Raw genomic sequence first — 20,842 nt, 5'->3', positions numbered from 1 at the left:
AAAATGGGTTGTAAAAAAGCCCCAATCCACTTCTCTGTCGTCACCTTAGTTTCTCACCCTTCACTTCTCCAGCTCTGCCCACTAATTCCCTCTCTTTTTCACTGAAGACTCACTTCCTCCCCAGCTCCTGGAGCAAGCCTGACTGAGACAGGAAGCATCTCAGTAACCTTACTGTTCCAACCCTCTTCTTATTCCCAGTTCCTTGTTAAGAATTCACTTCTCTGAAACACCAGGATCCGATGACTCAGTCACTAATGCTGGGCTCAGGCATTGCTCCCACTATCTCCAATAATGGTTCTTCTACCCGCCTCGACTCTGACTGCCCATCATAAGACTTCGCAAATGTTTTCCCCACCATTCTCCATAAAACAACACTCACCAAAGACCGTGCGGGCAGGGACAGACTCTCTGTTGAGCCAGAAAGACACTTGTGACAGAATGACAGTCATGATACATGGCAAGTAGGTCTGCATTACAAAGTAGCCAATTTTTCACTCGAGATGGAAGTGGGTTGTCATGACGACATATTCTCCTGGAGAGAGAGTTAAAATTAGGCAGTATGTAGCCAAATAACCATCTTCAATCAAGGTGGGCCCCAATTCAGTTCACAAACTCCTTTTATATTGAAAACAAGACATCCCAGCACCTCCCAAGTCCATGTAACCAAATCTTTTTAATGATCATGAAGTACCTGTAGTGCGTATTTTTGTGTGTATGAAAATATATGCTAACAGTGTACCAACACAGCTTGCTCAGAGCAATTTTGATATGTTCATTCAAATTAATATCCTCATTTAAATAATAATAAGAAATAATCTCTTCTACAGGATTTGCTATGTGACAGGCACTCTTCTAGCACTTTAACATTCTTAAAATGTTTAATCTTTACAACAACCCGATGACGTCAGGACTATTGTTATCTTCATTTTATAGGTCGATACGCTGAGGCAAAGAGAGATTGAGCAGCCTGCACAAGGTTACCCAGCTAGTAAGTAGAGGAGCCTGAATTCAAACCCAGATGTGTTGGCTCCACAGCTGATGCTTTCTAACCACTGTCCTCTGCTGTTCGAATGGACTTAGTGGGTTAGAACCCAAAGTTCACAGAGCAGAGTGTGTGCTGGCCTCCATCCCCCGACTCCAAAATAAGAGTCAACACAGACTGAGTTCTTACTTTGTGCCCAACAACTTTGAGGGTTTTAAGAGTATTAACTTTACACCCTCCCACCAACCCTGTAAGGTGGGTACTAATTATTACCCATGTTGTTAAAGCCAATAGTTAATTATCAGTCCTACTGGATTTGTCAGTGCATTTTACCCAGTGAAGCACTCCATCCTCTTGGAATGACTCTCTTTATGGAACTTCTAGGCCGTGCTGCTCTTCCAGTTTCCCTCCTACGTCATTTCCTCTCTAGTCTCCTTTAAATGTCTAAACATTCAAGGATGTCAGAACTCAGTGCTTGTACTCACTTCTGTCTCACTCCTTTGGCATTCTCATCCAACCTGTGTCTTTAAAGAATAGTGCAGACTCTGATAACTCCTCAACGTATATCTTCTGCCTGGGCTTCCTACTTGTTATGCCTTGAATTGTGTCTCCTGGAAAGATATGGTGAAGTTCTAATCCTGAGTGCCTCAGAATGTGACCTTCTTTAGAAACAGAGTTGTTGCAGATATAATTAGTTAAGATGAGGCCATACTGGAGTAGGATGAGCCCTGATCCACTATGACTGATGCTCTTATAAAAAGAAGATAGATACACACAGGGAGATGTGTGACACTATGCGCTGACGGAAGCAGAGACTGGAGTGATGCATCCACAAACCAGGAAATGCCAAGGGTTGCCAGCAGCCATTGGAAGCTAGGAGAGAGAGGCACACAATAGATTCTCTTTCACAACCTCCAGAATCAACCAACCCTGCCAACACCTTGGTTTCAGACTTCTGGCCTCCAGAACTTGGAGATAATAAATTTCTGTTGTTTTAAGCTTCCTAGTCTGTGGCATTTTGATATGGCAGACCTAGGATTCCCTATACTACTCTAGACCTATATATTCAATTACCTATTAGACATCACACTTGGGGATCTAATAGGCATCTTGACCTAAAATGTCCAAGTTTTAGCTTTTACTCTCCCCATCTCCTCCCCGCTCCAAACTGGCTCCTCTAACAGATTTACCCATTTCAGTAAATGGTAGCTCTCAGGAGCACAGGCCAAAATCAAATTCGTCAAAATCCAAGCATCATCATTGACTTCTCTCTCTCCCTGCCTCCCTCATGCATGCCTCCATGTGCGCGCACACACACACACACACACACACACACTCAATCAATCAGCAAACCTTCACAATTCTTTCTTTAAAATATATCCATAATTGGACCTCTTCTCCCCACCTCCACTGCTGCCACTCTGATCTAAGCCACCATCATTTCTGATCTAGAGTACTGTAATAGCTTTCTAACTAGTCTTGCTTCTGTACTTATCCCCTTCAATGCCTTCTTAGCACAGCTGCCAAAGTGATCCTATTAAAACAAGTCAGATTTGGTCTCTCTTTTGCTCAAGACTCTCCAATGGTTTCCCATCTCTCAGAGTAAAAGCCAAAATCCCCAAAACAGTCCCCAAAGACCCACGCAATCTTGTTGCTCTACTACCTTTCCTGTCAGAGCTTCTTATTTTTCACCCGTCTCTCCACCCACCTTTCATTTTGGCAGGTCTCCCAAATGAGGCAATTTCCCACTTTCCTACCCCACCCACTCCCTGTACCTAAGCCGAGAAAGCAGCATCTGGTCATCCCAAGCTCAATCTACAATCCATATTATGTGTGTATTCACAGTCTAGCTTGTTTATGTGAACATGAAAAATAGAAGGGGGCTTATTTTTAATTTAGCAAAGTAGTCTCATACAAAATTATGAAATATGCTCTTTATTATAACTTTGGAGTTTCTCTCTTTTCTTTCTCTCCGCTTCTTTTTCAACCCTTTTATTTCTGTTTTTGTTCCCCACCCCCTCCTACTCTCTCTCCCTCTCTCCTTTCTGTGTCCATTTCTACTCCTTTCTCTCTCTGTCCTTCCCTTCACTCTCTCTCTCCATTAAGAAGGCATTGAGGATTTATTTATTTATTTTTTATTGGTACCTGAGCTAACAACTGTTGCCAATCTTCTTCCCCCCCCCCCCGGATTTTCACCCCCAATCCCCCTAGTACATAGTTGTATATTTTCAGTTGTGGGTCCTCTTAGTTGTGGCATGTGGGACGCTACCTCAACATGGCCTGACCAGAGGTGCCATGTCCGCGCCCAGGATCTGAACTGGTGAAACCCTGGGCCGCCAAAGGCAGAGCACGCAACTTAACCACTCAGCCCTGGGGCCGGCCCCTGAGGATTTATTTTTAACGAGAGTTGGCCTTTGAGTAGCTTGGGAAATTTTCCCCCTTCCCCATCTTAGTTTCATATCCCTAACATCTTGTCTATTAATCTTATATCTGATCATGTAAATATTTAATATATAAAACATATAATAAATATTCATAAATTAGTTATATTCTGTAAATCTGAAAGGCAAAGCAAATGGACTTTTCAAAAGCTTATCAAATTAGCCATTTGTTTTAAATAACTGAATATATTTTCTTCAATTCTATCCTTTTCTATCCTCCTTTCCTTAAATTTCTGTCTTGCTGTCTCTCTTCTAAAGAGCAAAGAGAAGAAGAATAGGATGTCCCTGGCTCTAGTACTCCGTCTCAAAAGTACGGAGTAACAACTATCCACAGACAAAAACGCCCTTGTGAAAATCCTGGAACCAGAGCGTAAGGCTGAAACACCCTCTTGGCACACAAGGACCAAGAGAAGACATATTTAAAAAGGGAAAGAGAAATCGTTTCACTTTGCTGCTTTCTTCCCTCCCCCTCGCCAGTTGGGTGCAGTACCTGGATGGTTTCTCTGGGTCTGTGGTTTCTGTAGTGGGAAAAGGAGAGCCTAAGGCAGATATCCAGCTTCCCCAGCATTGGGGGCATTTCCCTGGAGGCTCAATTCTGTCTTGCCTCATGAGGGACACTGGGGGAATTGGCAGGGCTATTCCAGGTGGGGTGAGCTAGGACCAAAGAAGGGGGTGGAACTTACAGCTACTAGTGCATAGATCCTCACGGTGGCAGCAGGTTCCCGCCAGCAACCCCGCTTGATCGTCGAGTCCAGCCAGGTGCCTGGCCTTCCCTGCACAGGAAACCCAACCTCTGAGGGCATCTGTAGCTCTGGCAAACAGATGAGTGCCGGCAGAGGCCCCATCCCACAGTGGAGCTCAGCCAACAGCAGAACTCCAGCAGAGGCCTCACTGAAAGGCGGTTGGCCAGTCAAAAAGGTCACACCCCCTAATGCTGTGGCACTCCCGCTTACCAAAACCGTGAGCGCCAAGGGTCAAAACCGGCTGCAGGCGCCGCTAGAGGGTCTCCAAGTCCTTTGCCCGCCAAAACGGTGACCACACGGGGTCAAAACCCACTGGCTTCAATGCCCTGACTTACCAGAACTGCCCACCACAGTGGGTCAAAACCTAAAAGCCCCAATGAATAGAGCATGCCAGCCAGTTTTGGTGGGGGGTGACAAATAGCTGCAAGCTGCTAGTCCCCCAACCAGCAGAGGCCCCCTGTGGCCCTGCTGAACAGTGGAACAGGGACAACTGAATCATGAAAAAATAGAAAATCTGAACAGATCAATATCATGTTAGGAGATTGAAGAGAAATGGAGGTACTGTAGACAATCAGACTGCAGCAGCTTCCAGGCAGATGTGACTCAGCATGTCCACTGCAGGCAGCACATGCACCAACCATGTATGGAAACACCTTATGTAAGCTGCATAATGTAAACATTGTATGTCATCTGCTGGCTGTATGCCACTTTTGCCTAGTAGTCATATAAAAGCGGCCACAAGGGGAGCTGCTGCGCTGCCACCGTCTGTTGGCCAGAGTGAATAAACAGTTTGTCTGCTTTGCCATCAGCTGCACGCAACTTTTTCCAATTCCCTGAGCTCCGTGGTCCAGTCCTCGCTGTTCCTCTCCTGCATACAGAGAGGTAGTCAGTAATTAAACACCTCCAACAAAGAAAAGCCCAGGACAAAATGGCTTCATGGGTGAAATCTGCCAAACATTTAAAGAAGAATGAATGCTAATCCTCCTAAACTTTTCCAAAAAATTGAAGAGGAGGGAACCCCCCAAACTCATTTTACAAGGCCAGTATTACCCTCATACCGAAACCAGAGAAGGATGTTAGAAGAAAAGAAAATTACAGGCCAATATTCCTGATGAACATAGATGCAAAAATTATCAACAAATACTATGAAACCAAAGTCAGCAGCACTATAAAAGGATCATTCCCCATGATCAGGCGGAATTCCTGATCATTCCTGGAATGCAATGATAGTTCAACATATGCAAATTGATAAATGTGATAACCACGTTAATCGAATAAAGGATAAAAATCACTGATCATCTCGTTAGATGTGGGAAAAGCATTTGATAAAATTCAACGTCCTCCTATGATAAAGACTGTCAACAAATTAGGTATAGAAGGAATGTACCTCAGGTAACAAAAGCAACATATGACAAGCCCGCAGCTAACATCATACTAGGGTGTAAAGCTAAAAGCTTTTCCTCTAACATCAGAAACAAGAGAGCTATGTCCACCTCACCACTTCTATTCAATTTAGTACTGGAAGTCCTAGGCAGAGTAATTAGGCAAGAAAAAGATATAATAAATATCCAAATTGGAAACGAAGAAATATTAAAGTCTATGTTTGCAGATGATATAATCTTAGATAACCCTAAAACGTCCACCAAAAAAACAAGTTTGAATAAATGAATTCAGTAAGTTTTCAGGATACAGAACCCCCACATAGAGGAGCCTATCCAGAATTCAGGAAAGAATGTCCATAATCTATCGTCACATGAAAACAATATACATATATCTAAGGTAATAATGTTTATATGGTTCCTAAATCAAGGGGAATACAGCAAAAAGTCTTCCTCCTATAGCTGTCCCCAAACCACTCATCTTATTTCTCCTTCCTTTAACTACAATGAAGAGATTGTTGTGTATCTTTCTAGAAGTATCATCCCTATACAATATACACCCCTATACCATTTGGTGTTCTGTGCTTTGCTCTTATCCCTCAATGATATATGCTGCAGATATTCCCACTGAACAGTACACAAATAACTTTCTCATCTCTTTCCATCTAACACCAGGATACTATTGAATTGTGTAAATGAACCTTAATATATCAAGTCACCTATTTACTGATGTACATTTTATCAATGTACATTGTTTGCAAAGCCAATATGCAGCGGCACCAGAATTCTCACCCTCCCGCCAGCCAGATGGACAACCCAGGGGCCAGGGGGACACCCTGGGCCTCTAGGGGCCCGCTGTGCCACGCTGTGTGGCACTGCACCCAGGCGCACACAGCCTCCTCCAGGAACCTCCGTCCTCTTTGCCCACAAGCTTAGAGTGGGAGGGAGAGCAGGTGGTGCATTTCGGGTCTGATCTCAGACAGGAGGTCGTAGCAGCAGCTGCCTCTGGCAGCATGACGCATGCAGAAGCACCCCTGGGAGCAGGAGGCTGGCCTCCACACAAAAACTCAAGGGGCGCACTAGAGACAGAAGAATGTGCTTTGCACATGCAGGCGCTGAAGGTCCTGCTCCCTAACCCTGCTTGGGGAGAGCAGAACTCTGGCCAGGTGAGGAGGATTTCCCCCCCAGCACACCCAGCCTGGCTGACCATAGCCTTGGCCCTTCCCTTCCATGGGGCCCAGGCATGTGGGTTGCCAGCAGGACACCAAGACTGGAGTCCAGTCCATGGGTCAGGACACTCAAGCCTGGGAGCAAGTCTGCAACTGATGGGCAGCAAGTATACTGTCGTCTCCACTTCACTGGAAGCAAAGCAAACCCTCCTGAGCCCGGGAGGCCAGGCGACTACTGGCCCCAGGTCACACTTCCGACACTTCCAGAGGGTGGTGGGTGCAGCCGGAATGTGAGCCTCGGGCGTGCAGCAGCCATGCTGACCCCATACACGATGTCATGGAGTGCTCTTCCGAGCAAACAGCCAGGGTCCAGGTGGCCTAGGCACAGCAACCACCAGCACCTGTATGCTTCCTCCAAAGCTGGGCTGTTGGCCCCACCTGCTGGATGGAGGGGCATCCTGGACCCTGGCCAGCCATACACAGTGCCTGCTTGGCTGCTACAGGTCCAGCCACTACCGGCTCCAAGCACCTGACCCCAGAATCCCCTCCGAGGAGGCAGCCCACACCCCTGCAGCCCCAGACTCTATCGCCTCCACCTCTTACTGTGAACTTGAAGTTTTTCCAACAGATTGTGTTCTCAAATACCTCTGGCCTCTTGACACCTCCGTATTTCCTTTCTCGAGAGTAGCCTTTCCCCATACCAAATTCCAAATCTCTAAATCTTGTTATTCTTTAAGTCTATTTCAAATGCTGCTTTTTTTAAGGTACCCTCTCCTGGTCCTAGGGTGGAGGGAGAACAGGGCACGGGCAAGGTGACATACTGCCACATCACAAGGAGAGGGAAGAGCAGTGTCCAGATAATGAAATAAAAAGACAAGAGTACCCTACTTCATTTTTAATTGTGGGTTCAGAGATCTTCCACAGAGATAAGTGTTGAAAGTTCCCATCGTTTCAAGGCAAAAAGTATTGTAAGATATGTGGGCCTCAAGATTTACTCCACTTTGCCTAAAACCCTAAGATTAGTCGGGATTCAGGGCGCCTCCTGCCTCAAGCCCCTGCAACTGGTCAGCTTCCGAACAGATAGGACTTAAGCCTATAGAACAAGTCTCTGAGTTCCATTTATCAATGTCCAAGAATTAGCCATTGAGAGGAGCTGGCAAGATTTTATCCTTGACACTCAACTTGCATGATACTGAAATACAACTTCCATCCCCAAACAATTCTGGGTATGTCTGTCTTCAATTGAAGTACGTTTATCCATCCATCTAATAAACACTCATTGACTAAATACTATGGTTTACGCTGGATATACAGAAATGAACCCAAAGTGCTCTCTTCCTTCAATGACTCACAGTCTTCTAGATTGCCAATAAATGGTCAAGCTTTTCCTCCTCTTGGAGGGTAGAGAGTAGGGGCAAGGGAAGAATGGGTATAATGTTATCTAGTGCGGATGTCACAAATTCAAATGCCTATAAGAGCTAGAGAGATATCTTAAATGAGTAAATCAGGCCAGCTGTAATAAAAATAAACTGCCAGAAATGTAATAAAATTTTCTTTAATTAATTATGGGGTGGGCATATAAGATTCTAAAAAATCATATTAGGGATATTTTAAATTAAAAAAAATTTTAAAATTAAAAATGGCAATAATTAATGATTAGAATTTTCTTTTGAAACTTATAACCACTTTGATTTGCAAACCAGAAACCTGCCACCTTTTCTTCTGCACAAGGGTGTTAATGTTAGGTCTTGTGTTTGGAATTCCAATGTACGGAATTTAGTACGGATTAGTTTTAAGACGTGTTGTGGGTAAGGGAAGTGGTGAGGGAATGAGGAGTAAGGTTATTTCATTTTAGTGCCTTAAAGGAAGAGAGTTGTTTTCTTTCCAGACATGGATCGACTCTTTGCACAGTGGGTTTTATATCTGGAGTGAGCACCTTGCCCTCACTCAGGCACCTAGGCTCACAAAGGGAAGCTGACCAGCATACTGTTCACCCATTTCATCCAAGGTTTGAGCTGTCTGTTGTTCAAGTCAGTGGTGCGGTCTCCAGCTCATGGTGGCAGCTTCCGTGTCCATAATGTGCTCTATTTAAACCTTTTACCACAAAGCGAATACTTCCTAATATATCTACCAAAGAACAAACATAAATTCTGTGTCCCTACAAAACATTGCCATGTTGGATATACATTTCGTAACAGTCTGACATTAACACTTCCTTACATGTAAACTGTGATCTTCTTAGGACTTTTTTCAGTATACCTAAGGAAACCATTTCCTGATTTGCTTGGAATGGTCAATATGCCAAAAAGGTCTTCATTCACATCAAAATTCTCATTGAAATCATGCATAACTCTATGGTATTTTCCGTATCTGTGCTCTCCAGAGCTACAAAAGAAAATGCCACAAGAAATCTAACTTTTCCACATACTATGCCCTATATATAGTCTCAGCCATTTCTTCAACACACTGACAAAAATACTTGTAGTTCAATATATAATTTCTGCTGCAATTAATAGACATTTTAATAAATTTGGCATTTATAGAATATTTTCATGCCTGGGAAGTTTTGTTGCTTAACGCATAACTACATTTCCCAGCAACACTTAGTGTAGGCCTTCAAATACCAAATCTGTTGAACTTTCAGTTTGTTCTTTAAAGTTAACTAAGATTTTCATTGTACATCTTTTTTATATATCAATTACAGTTCTTTATAATGGATTGCATAATGTTGATATCTGAAGTTTTATTTTTCAACAAAGGCATACTTTGTATGCATAGTAAAGATGTAGAAATATTCTTCATCTCTACACGGAACTGCAAACTCTCCCATCTTTTTTGAAACACAGTCCTCTCAGTCTGTCTTTTAGTTTTAAAAATTTTGATAGCTATGGGTACAAGAACTATGTCACTTTCTTCTTGACTCTACTGGGAGCTCTTAATTCGACAATATGTAAAACAAGAGTGCAAGTGAGTTGATTAACGGCAACTGACACTGGACCCTGTTTTCAGGAAGAGAGCAGAAAGTGATGGAGACTTGGAGGAATGGGCAAGCTGTGCCCCTCTACAAGGGGCAGCCTCTACTCCGCCCCAGCTGATTGTGGCCAGGTGGGAATTTGAACCCGATGCTGTCAGATCTTCTGATTTCATAAAAAATAAACAAATCTGAAATTTTATACGACAGCTCCTAAATTTCAAATCTTGACAAATAATTTAAAAAGTTGTAAACTGTATGGATCAAACAAATCACATCTGCAAACCACCAATTTGCAGCCTCTGGTCTAGAGACTTTCTCCTATAGATGGCGACCGTCTTTTGTGATTCAGCCTTGGAAACAAAGCATCCTCTCCTGCCTGTGGGGTATCCTAGGGCTCCCAGGTGGAATTATAGATCTTTATATTTCTGTCACCAAGAAGAAAGGGAAATCCTCTCCTCAGGACTCTTCTGACACCCTTACCTAAAATCTATTAAGTAAGGACTGTCCCACGGCTATTTGTGCAATGTGATTTCACAAGGCCCTTGTCCTCTCATTTTCCCCACTACCTTCCATCTTTAGTATATCTGCTTGGGGTTCCACTACTCTTAAGCAGAGAATCACATGAATATGTCTTATTATCTTTGCTGTTCAGGTGGTTGTCAGTCCCTCTGTTTAAAGGACAATGCAATGTTCTCGGTACACCCAAGAGTTTGATAATGTAAAAACTAGAACATGTCTGCTCGTGAAAGTGTTTGGGATGGAAGAGTTTCAACCCCTAAGAAAGAAAAAGAATTTCTTGCTGGATCTCTTAACTTAAGCTGAGTACCTTGAGCATGCAATCTTGAATATTAGCCCTAAATTCCTAGCATGGTCTAGCACAAATGTGACAATAAATTGTGCAGCTACGAGTACCTTAGACACTTCACTGGGCCCAGAGTGGCAACTTGCTTTATGCAAAAAGCAATAGTTTCATTTCTATGACAATAATGTATGGGAACAGAGAGATTTATGGAAGAAAAAATATTCTCATATGATGGAAGTCAAAGCAGGAAAGGCATAATCTAATAAAGGAAGAGAAGGAAGATGGAGAAATAAATTTGAAAAACAAAATGAAAACTACTTGATTGTCTTCTCACAGCCTTACCCTGTACTGGTAAACAAAGCTTAATAAAGCACAGTAACTGCCATCAGGGTGCCGACAATCTACTGGGGGAGACAGAGGGTGCACAATAGTTATAGTACAAGCCTGAACAGGAAAAGTATGCACACCAGTGGAACAAAAATACGTGTTAAATGAAACCAGAGCGGGGCACTGTTGCTTCTGCCCAGGGTGGAGTGTTAGAGGACTCATAAAGTTGACGGTACTCACAAGTTGAGGCCACCTTTAGTAGGTAAAAGAAGGACATTCCTAGCAAAGAACAACACAGCAAGGCAAAAAGCAGGCAAGAATATGGAGTGTTAAGGGAATTAATGATATCCCTGGACTTACAGGCTAGAGAGAAGCTGAGGTAACATAAAACCCCTAATTACGCAAACTAAGAAACAAGGGGTCTAGTTCATAGTTTATAAGTTGCTGTGGACGTGTCTAAGTAGAGAGCTGACATGACCAGATGTATGCTTTGGAAGGATTGTAGTAGCTGCAGTATAGATGACCGGCTGGGAAGAGTGAAACTGGAGCCAAGACCGCAGTTAAAAGGCCGTTACAGTATCTGGTGTGAGTGAGCCTTAGGGTATAATCTATGGTAGTAGACAGTGGACTGAAAATAAATTTTAGAGGTAGAACATTTTATAACAGGTGGTTTTCATGATGGCTAAGAAAGGAAAGGAGGAAGTTAAAGGAAGGATTCTAGATGACCCTGAGATTGTAGCTTTTCTAAGTGTGTGGATAATGATGGAATTCATTCATCCAGTGGAGAACAGAACTCTTCCCCTTTAGGCCTTTGCCTCATTCTCTCCTTCCTCCACACCCCTTGGATTCCTTTAACCCCTCAGCTTCCCTCCCAGAGTGTCCTACTCCTCAGTTCCAATCATTCTATTTTCATGGAGGAGTTGTTGGGGGCGGTACTGTAGAAAGGATATCTACCAGGCGATTAGAACTACTGCACTTGCAGAATGGCACTGTCACATATATTGTATGGGGTATGATGCCACAAGCATCTCCCTGCCTTTAGCTGCTTTGCCAAATGCTTCCTTCTGTTACTCAAGCTGCGGTATATGTCAGGCCCCAGGAAAATGGGAAGTTAAAAACAATCTTGCTACAATAGTACTGATGAGAAAACATTCCCTCTGAACTCATAGTGTCAGAGACTCATTGCTTGCTTGATTCAGTCAGTTACTCATTCAACAAATATTAAGGCATTATATTAGGTAGTTAAAGTACAGAGGTCTTAAGACATTTGAGATCTCATCCCTTCATTGAGCTTATAGTCTAGTGGAAAAAGACAATAAATAAGTAAACAATAAAGAAAATAATATCAGATGGTGATAAATGTTATGAAAAAAATAAAACAGAGTTTATGAGGTAGGGAGGGGTTTCATTAGATACAGTAATCAGAGAAGACCTCTTTGAGGGAGTGGCTTTTAAGCTGAAACATAAAAAATGAGAAAGAGCCAGAGCTTGATGGAGAATATTTCAGGTCAAATAAAACAGCAAGTGGAAAGGCTTCTAAGTGGGAAAGATCCTGCAGTGTTCTAGGAACCGGCAGAAGACCAAAGCAAAGGAGCGAGAGATATGAGATGAGGTTGAAGAGGTTTGTAACAACCAGAATACAGGATCTAAACCAAGACAGGGAACGTAAAAGAAGGTTTTAGAGAAAAAATAATCAGTTTGGTTTGGGCATATTCAGTATAAATACAGGGGTTCTGATGAACCTAACAACTATAGCCTAGGATTTGTATACATACGAAACCAAATGGAAACAGACATTATATAGGTTTATAACTAAAACAAATACTTACACTTCTCAGGACCTTAAATTACCCAAAGTGATGGAACAAGTTATAACCTCTAGTTACTGGCAAATCAGGACAAATTTTGGATTTCTAGCATGGGGTATATGTATGTGTTTCTGCATCTATTGAGATGATCAAGTGATTTTTGTTCCTTATTCTATTAATATGATGTATTACATTGATTTTTGAATGTTAAGGTCAACTTTATATTTCTTGGGTAAATCCCACTTAAAGATAGTGTATTTTTCCCTTTATAAGTTGCTTAATTCAGGTTGCTAGTATTTTCTTGAAGGTTTTTGCGTCTATATTCATAAGGAATATTTGCCTGTGGTTTTCTTTTCTTTTGATCTTTGGTTTTGGTATCAGACTAACACTGACCTGATTGAATGAGCTAAGAAATGTTATCTCTTCTTCTATATCTTTCAAGACTAAAGTAATTAATCACTTTATATGTCTGTGTGTGTGATCAGGAAACCCTGTTTTATAAAGTGCGTGTTCAACACTTTGGCCTCTTTTTCTATTTAAGTTTCTAACTACTCCTTAGAGATTTGTATGGGGATCTTAATAATTATGGAGTTGAGTCACTTGTCATGTACATCCAATACAAATATTTTCTCCCACCCTGTGGCTTGCCATTTCACCATTGTTTTTTAATAAAGAGAATTTCTTTATTTTTAATATATTCCAAGTCATCCTGTTTTACCGTTGTGGCTAAGCAGTAGTCTATGTTCTATTTAAGTAATCCCTACCTCTTCCACGATCACGAATGTATTCTCTTATGTTTTCTTGTAAAAGCGTTATTGTTTTACCTTTCATCCTTTGACATTTCTATCTGTAATACATCTGGAATTTATTTTTGAGTATGATGAGAGATAAAAGTCAAGATCTCTCTCTCCCTTTCTCTCTCTCTGTTTTTGGACTTTCTGTTATGTCTCATTAGTCTGTTTGTCTATCTTTGCAACAGTAATACCTATACCTTTAAAATAAACCTATAGCTTTCACAAATAAAAATGGCAAGCAATAGGATATATTGGAGAATATGAGGAAGCCATTTGGTGTAAACCTAATTCGGCCTGACCTTGTCTTTCCAAAAGGGCCTGACCATGGCTGTTGAGCATGCATTGTGTATCTGCTTGAGATTTTCCCTATGGCAAGAACAAAGGCCCTTGAGATAAAGGTGCAACTTCCCTCCCCCTCTCAATGTTGGCATTCCCTTAAGGATTAAGCATTTTTCCTTAGGCTAGGAACTGATTGCTGTGCTCACCTGTGACCACCCAGCTCGAGACAATAGATTTGCCTCCTGCTACGCCCTCAGAGATAGCAGACCCACTACCTGCTGTGTCCATCAAGTGCTGTGCCAACAGGGCAATCTTGTGACTATTGTGGGAGGGACATTTCAATCATATGTAAAGCATCCTGTTTGGGGGTATATAACCACTCTGTATACCTCACTTCTTTGGTGCCCTTTCTTCCTTCAGGAAGAAAGGCCCCAGGCCATGGTCCTCACATTTTAGCTCAGAATAAACTCACCCAAATTTTCATTTATAGATTGGTTATGGATTATTTTTGTCGACATTCTATATAAACTTTAGAATCAGTGTTGTTTTCCTTTGTATTTATCCTGCTTAGTGTTTACCAACTTCTTGAATCTTTGGATTGATAACTCTCATCAGTTTTAAAAATGATTGGCCTTTAGCTTCTTAATTATTGCTTTTGCTCCTTTTTCTTCTTGTTTTTCTTCTGCAAAATTACACAATACACTTGATTTTACTGTGTCCCACATGTTTCTTACTCTATTCTGTAGTTTTGTCTCTCTACACTTCAGGTTTCCTATTTTCTATTACCTAATTTTAAGTTCTCTAATCCTATCTTCTGCTTGTTAAAAGCATCCATTGAATTATGAATTTTGGATATATACTTCCCAATAAGTAATTTCCAATTTATTCTTCTTTATAGATTCCAATTTTCTGTTGAAGTTCCCTATCTTTTATATATTTTATTCATCTTTTATTCTTTTTTCTTGAACATATTAAGCAATGTTTTTGAAAGTTCTTATCTACAAACTCTGATATCTGGATCACCTGGAGGTCTGTTTCCATATTCTGTTTTTTTGTTTTTAAATCTTGGTTTTAGGTCATATGGTCCTACCTATTGGTATGCCTGATGATTTTTTATTGAATTCCAGACATCGTGTAATAAAACTGTAGAGTTTTCAAGTGATATTAACTTCCACCAGAGAAACTTTATTCTTTTCTTTGCTAGGCAGATAGTGTGGGAGAATTATCACCTTAATGCCATAAGGGACTGAGCTGGGTTGTAGTTTTGGTTAAACCTGGTCTGTCTCTGCTGTTCCCTTGTAACTAGAACATAGCTTCTCTAGGGTTTTAAACAGATAGCCTGGCATGTCTTCTTTTTGATAGCATTGGGAGACTGAAGGAAAGCCAGCTCTACTTTTGAAAGGTTTTCATATTAACTTTTAGCCTTATGATTTGTGCAAATTCAAAATTCAGCAACTGTCTTGAAAGGGGTATCAGTTAAGTGTTTGAAACCTTCTAGATCTCTACTTTTATCACTTGATCTCTATGTGACCATCAAAACTGTTGCTTTGTTTCTATCCTCCAGTAGCAGCCCTACAGCTGGGGCAGAACTTAAATTCCAAGCTTCAATTCAAGGCCAGAATTGACAAGTTCCACCATGAATGAAGAAGCTGCAGGTGACAAATTCGTCCAAGAGAGGTAACCCTTTCTCCAGAATTTCAGTCTCTACAATCCTTGTTGCTTCTACAGTTCTAGGTTTTCTAATTTTTCATGAGGGGAGCACTTTTCACCCACAAACAACTCTGTCCTACCGGGAGTGAAAGGAATAGCCATCTAATTTGATAGTAAATCTAGTAGGACAAAAATCTACAAGTCACCCTTGAGTTCTTTTTCTAATATTATACATGTAATTTATTGCAAGATCCTTTTGGATCACCCTTCACAATACATCCAGAATCAAGCTACTTCTCACCACTTTTACCAACATCACTCTGATCGGAACCGTTATCATCTCTCATCTGAAATAGAGCAATACCCTCTCAACTGGACTCCCTGCTTCTATCCTTCCCATACTTACAGTTTTAAAAGAGTGTCCATAATGATTCTTTTAAGATGTAAGATAATGTAATTATTCTGTTCCCAAACTGGAATCACTCCCCATTTTCCCTCAGAATAAAATTCAAAGCCCTTTAATGTCCTACAAGACTCTAGATTACCTGGCTCCCTCATTGATCTCATCCTCTCTCAGTGCTTTCCCCCTCACTCCCTCTGTCCAGTCATACTGGCCACTTTGATGTTCCTTGAACAAGTCAGACACTTTTCTCACTCAGGATCTTTTCCCTGCCTGTTCCCTCTACCCGGAGCATGATTTTGTCCGATATCTGCACTGTTAACCCTTGTATCTCCTTAAAATTTCTGCTCAAATGTCACTTTTTCAAAGAGGCCTATGCTGATCACCCTATTTTAAATTTCAGTGGCAATGCCTATCCTCCACCTAGACGTGACTGACCCCCCTTATTCTGCGGTACTTTTATGTATTCCCATGGTGCTTCTCACTTTACAACATACTTTATACTTTACTTTTTAATCCATTGTTTCTTTTATCTTTCACCATCACTCTCTCCTCTATAATATCATTTCATAAGTGCAAGGTCTTTGTTTTATTTATGGATGCATTCCAATCTCCTAGAATAGAGCCTGTCACATAAGAGACAATCTGTAATTATTTGGCAATGATTGAAAAAATATATAACATGTAGTTATTTGTGTCTTTTCTTTTGTGAGGAAGCTTGGCCCTGAGTGAACATCTGTTGCCAATCTTCCTCTTTTGGCTTGAGGAAGATTGTCACTGAGCTAACATCTCTGCCAATCTTCCTCTATTTTATGTGGGATGCCGCCACAGTGTGGCTTGATGAGTGGTGCTGGGTCCACGCCCGGGATCCAAACCTGCAAACCCTGGGCCACTGAAGTGGAGCGCGCAAACTTAAACAGTACACCACCGGGCTGGCCCCTATTTTTGTCTTTTTAAATGCACTTTCTACTTCAAAATACAGAGCTAAATCTAATTTAGGGATGATCGCCACAGACCTTGAGATATTGCTCTGATACCTCCCTATAGGAAATTTACTCTGAAATTCTTAGAGTCAGAAACTTGCCCAAATTCTGTTCTATTTTGATTTTTCTAATTCATTTGAAAATGGGCTATGTATCTACTCATTTTGTCAGATTTACAGCTACTGGAAAAGGCAATACTCTCTAAAAATGAGAAAATCTCGAGTCTCTTCTTGTCCACCATTTACTGTAGAGAATTGGATGGAAGTATATGAGGATGCAGGTGGAATTGGCATTTCAAAAATAGAAACACATTCTATTTGAGGGATTTTGTCCTTAGAAGCTGCTACTGAATATCAGCTCTCTCTTGCTGTGTCTTCTGGACAATTTAGGAAACAGATGTTAATGTTTCAGTCTAATGAGAGAGAAATGAGTCTCACATGGTAAAATAAGGTTTGCTGTCTAGAATGAAAACTCTATGAAAGGCTGTCTCCCGCTCCTGATCAGTTAGTACTACTCAACCCCACTCCCTTCCCCACTCCCATAGCAGCCTGGATTAAATGCCTAGGCTTTAGAAATGGCTTTAGAAACTACTAGAGGACAGAATAGGAAATATTCAGTTTCTTTTAGAAGAAGACCAGGCAAGCAGAAAAGTGAGAAAATACGTACAGCTTCCAAACTTCAGTGGGCAGGCATGCACATCCATAGGAAAATCTTCCAAATGCATGGGGCACTCAGCATGAATTGTTAACCTAAAAGAAAGGAGAACAGAAAATGAAATTAAGCTAAAATGAATGCCATTAAACATGGAGCTGAGTTCCCATTCACCAGTTATGGCATTCTCCTAGGTATAGTGGGGTTTTGTTTGTTTAGGTTCACTGAGAACCAAGTTCTTATGAACACGAGGGATGAATTGCATGAACTAGATAGGCTCTCAAAGCAGCATTCAGTGTTCAGATTTTTAGATCAGATCTAAATCCCATCTTACCACCTTTAGAAAATCAAACGTAACTTATCTGACCTAGCTGAGCTCCCTTAGCCACCCTCCCACTGAAGCCTAAAAACCCCAGGTCCTGACTCATTCGCTCTTGATAGCAGTTTAATTATTTCTGAAATAATTATCCTCAGCAGGCTATCGTGTGAGTTAACCAATTTAAAGAGTGCACTGGAGAGGAGAGATACATAGAAAGAAAATTTTTACCCTGATAATGAACAAGCACAAGAGATGGTTCTGCTGCTCATAGCAACTGCTATAGCTTTGAAGGAGATGGCTCTTGGAGAATACATCCACACTTGTACACTCATACACACCCACACACGGCAGCTGGCCAGAAAATAAAAATACAGAGCCAGCCTGGATGGCCTATTGTTTAAAGTTTGGCATGCTCCACTTTGGTGGTCCAGGTTCAGTTCCCAGGTGCAGAACCACACACTTGTCTGTCAGCAGCCATGCTGTGTTGGCGACTCATATGGAAGAACTAGAAGGACTTATAAGCAGAATATGCAACTATGTACTGGGGCTTTGGGCAGGGAAAACAAGATAAAAAGAAGAGAGAGGAAGTTTGGCAACAGCTGTTAGCTCAGGGCAAATCTTTCCCAGCCAAAAAATAAAATACAAAGGTGGTTGAGGACATCAGTAACCTCAGCGGTCAAGTCTGAAGAGCTCATGCTGTCTTCACAGGGAAAACATATAGGAGAGACTGTGCGTGGATTCCTCAATGGAAATCTGGATGGGGTTGTTATTTGCCATGCCCATACTCATTCTCCTGCTTTAGTCTGTCTAAGAAATCTATTCTAAGATTACTCCTCTGATTGATTTCGAGTTTTTTGAGCCTCAGCTGTTCTTGGCATAGACAATAGCCTCCTATGTAGAAATGGAACCCACACAGCAAAAATTCAGTGTTCTTTGGAGCCTAGCTCTGAGTAACTATTTCTAGATAACCTGTATACCTCTGGTTATATTGGATTCAATCCTTGCCATCCTCTTGGTGTTCTAGGTGGCCAACTGGGCAGCATCTCCCATCCTGGCTAATTGTTAAACCTGATGAATGTGTGATGCCTCACAAATGATCAGAGCAGCGATATTAGATATTTCTCAAAGCAGACTGACTAAAGCAAACATACTCAGGTGTGTATTAGCAAGAACCCTAGGCTGAAAGGTGGACACCAAGTGTATGCCCTTCAGCAAATACCTACCCATCCCTTGTTTTCAGTTTCCCTCTCTAAATAGTAAGAGGCTGGAAGTAGAGGTCAGGTGTTCTTGCAGTTCTAACTAATCCCTTGGATATTTACAAAATATCCCATGATTTTTGGACAAAAGCTCAATTCTCAAGTCAGCCTACAAAATCCCACCAATCTACTCTTTATTATTAAGGCATAAAGAGGAATTCAAGACTCAAAGAATCTGACACAAGAGAAATGTATTTCACTAAGAAACTGCTCCCTGTGTTGGATACTTAAAAAATTCCATGAGGGCTTAATAAATAAAATTGTGTTTCTTCTCTCCATTTATATTAGTATTTCCAAGATATTGCTTCTTATGAGCAATGCCAAAGGGAAATTACTTTATGTCTACCTAGCAGTCCTGGGGACATGGCAAATAAGACCACGACAAATGGATTATCAAAGCAAGATGCAAAAGGTACTGATTTCTGGTTAGGAGCAGAACTGATTTATAATAACTTTCCTGTCTTCCTTCCCATCCACTTCTTGCCCATCCCACCTAAGCACAGAGCAGAGAGGAGGAAGCAGATGTTAGTGGTGGCAGAGAACTTCACAAGCCAAATTATGCTGTACTCATTTCATTGGTTCTTAAACACATCCTAATGCTCTTTGATCTCCGGTGTCATACTGTCTGCCTTTCTCGCCTTCTTTCCACCTTGCTACAACTTTAAAGACCCCTTCAAGCTTTTCCTGCAGCAGAAAGCACCCTGACTATACTCAGGCTAATATACTCATCATTACAATCTATGCCATAAACATATTCATACCCTCCAAATATTTTCTCTCACCCTCTTTTTATTCTTCTTATTATTATATTGTGTGACAAGAGCACTAAACATAAAATCTATCCACTTAACAAAATTTTAAGTATACAATACAGTATTGTTAATTGGTAAAGGACCTGAATACACATTACTCCAAAGGAGACATTCAAATGGCCACAAGTATATGAAAAGATGCTCAACATCACTAATAAACAGGGAAAGGCAGATTGAAACCACAATGAGGTGTCACCTCACACCTGTTAGGATGCCTATTATCAAAAAAAAACAAAAGATAACAAGTGTTGGTGAGGATGTAGAGAAAAGGGAACCCTTGTGCACTGTTGGTTTGAATGTAAATTGGTGCAGCCTCTATGGAAAACAGTATGGAGGTTCTTCAAAAAATTAAAAAAGAACTACCATAGGATGCAGCAATCGCACTTCTGGGCATATATGTCCAAAGAAATTGAAATCTTGATCTCAGAGAGAGATCTGCACTACCATGTTCACTGCAGCCCTATTCACAATAGCCAAGACATGGAAGCAACCTGCATCCATCGATAGATGAATTCATAAGAAAATGTATATACAGATCATCATGGTGCTGTAAAGAGGATCCCTTTGTCTCTCCCCTTCAATCTACAGCAAGCAAAACATCCATAACCCAACAAAGGCTACATTGCCCAACACAGCAGAATGCCAGAGAGAGCCACACATCAGTACATACAAAGGTGGGTGGATTGGAGCACATAGAGGAGGCCAAATGGGGGAACAGAAGAGGTGGTACCCAGGCTCCTGGACCCCTGGCCATGGCAGCTGAGTGAGTCACCCCCAGCCTCAGAGAACCTGGTGGGCAGCAACAGAGGTGTGCGTGTGACTCTTGCCTCTGACTAAGAGGGAAGTTTATAGCAATATAGGTCTGTGTCAAGAAACAAAATCTCAAATAAACAATCTAACAGTACACCTAAAGGAACTAGAAAAAAGAAGAACACACAAAGCCTAAAGTCAGTAGAAGGAAGGAAATAAGAAAAGTCAGAGTGGAAATAAATGTAATAGAGACTAAAAAGACAATAGAAAAGATCAATGAACTCAAGAGCTGGTTCTTTGAAAACATAATCAAAATTGACAAA

General features: G+C 41.3%; 1 protein-coding gene across 11 annotated transcripts in view; it reads right to left on the bottom strand.

Annotated features, from left to right (window-relative positions):
• The window catches only part of LOC111771564 (gamma-aminobutyric acid receptor subunit alpha-3-like), a 52,785-nt gene that overhangs the window by 23,996 nt on the left and 7,947 nt on the right, over positions 1 to 20,842 (bottom strand). For 4 of the 11 annotated variants that reach the window (XM_070257401.1, XM_070257391.1, XM_070257402.1 and 1 more), the window contains one exon: positions 17,398 to 17,480. In XM_070257401.1, coding sequence (XP_070113502.1) covers positions 17,398 to 17,455 — 58 coding nt within the window. In that variant the 5' untranslated portion in view covers positions 17,456 to 17,480. Of the gene's footprint in view, positions 1 to 379; positions 533 to 1,467; positions 1,594 to 1,758; positions 1,856 to 4,106; positions 4,192 to 17,397; positions 17,481 to 20,842 lie in introns of those variants that run through there. The other 7 variants (XM_070257399.1, XM_070257394.1, XM_070257395.1 and 4 more) reach the window with 4 other exon arrangements.

The sequence above is a fragment of the Equus caballus genome, chromosome X, assembly GCF_041296265.1.
Source record: "Equus caballus isolate H_3958 breed thoroughbred chromosome X, TB-T2T, whole genome shotgun sequence".
Lineage (NCBI taxonomy): Eukaryota > Metazoa > Chordata > Mammalia > Perissodactyla > Equidae > Equus > Equus caballus.
This window is presented reverse-complemented; position numbering and strand designations above follow the sequence as displayed.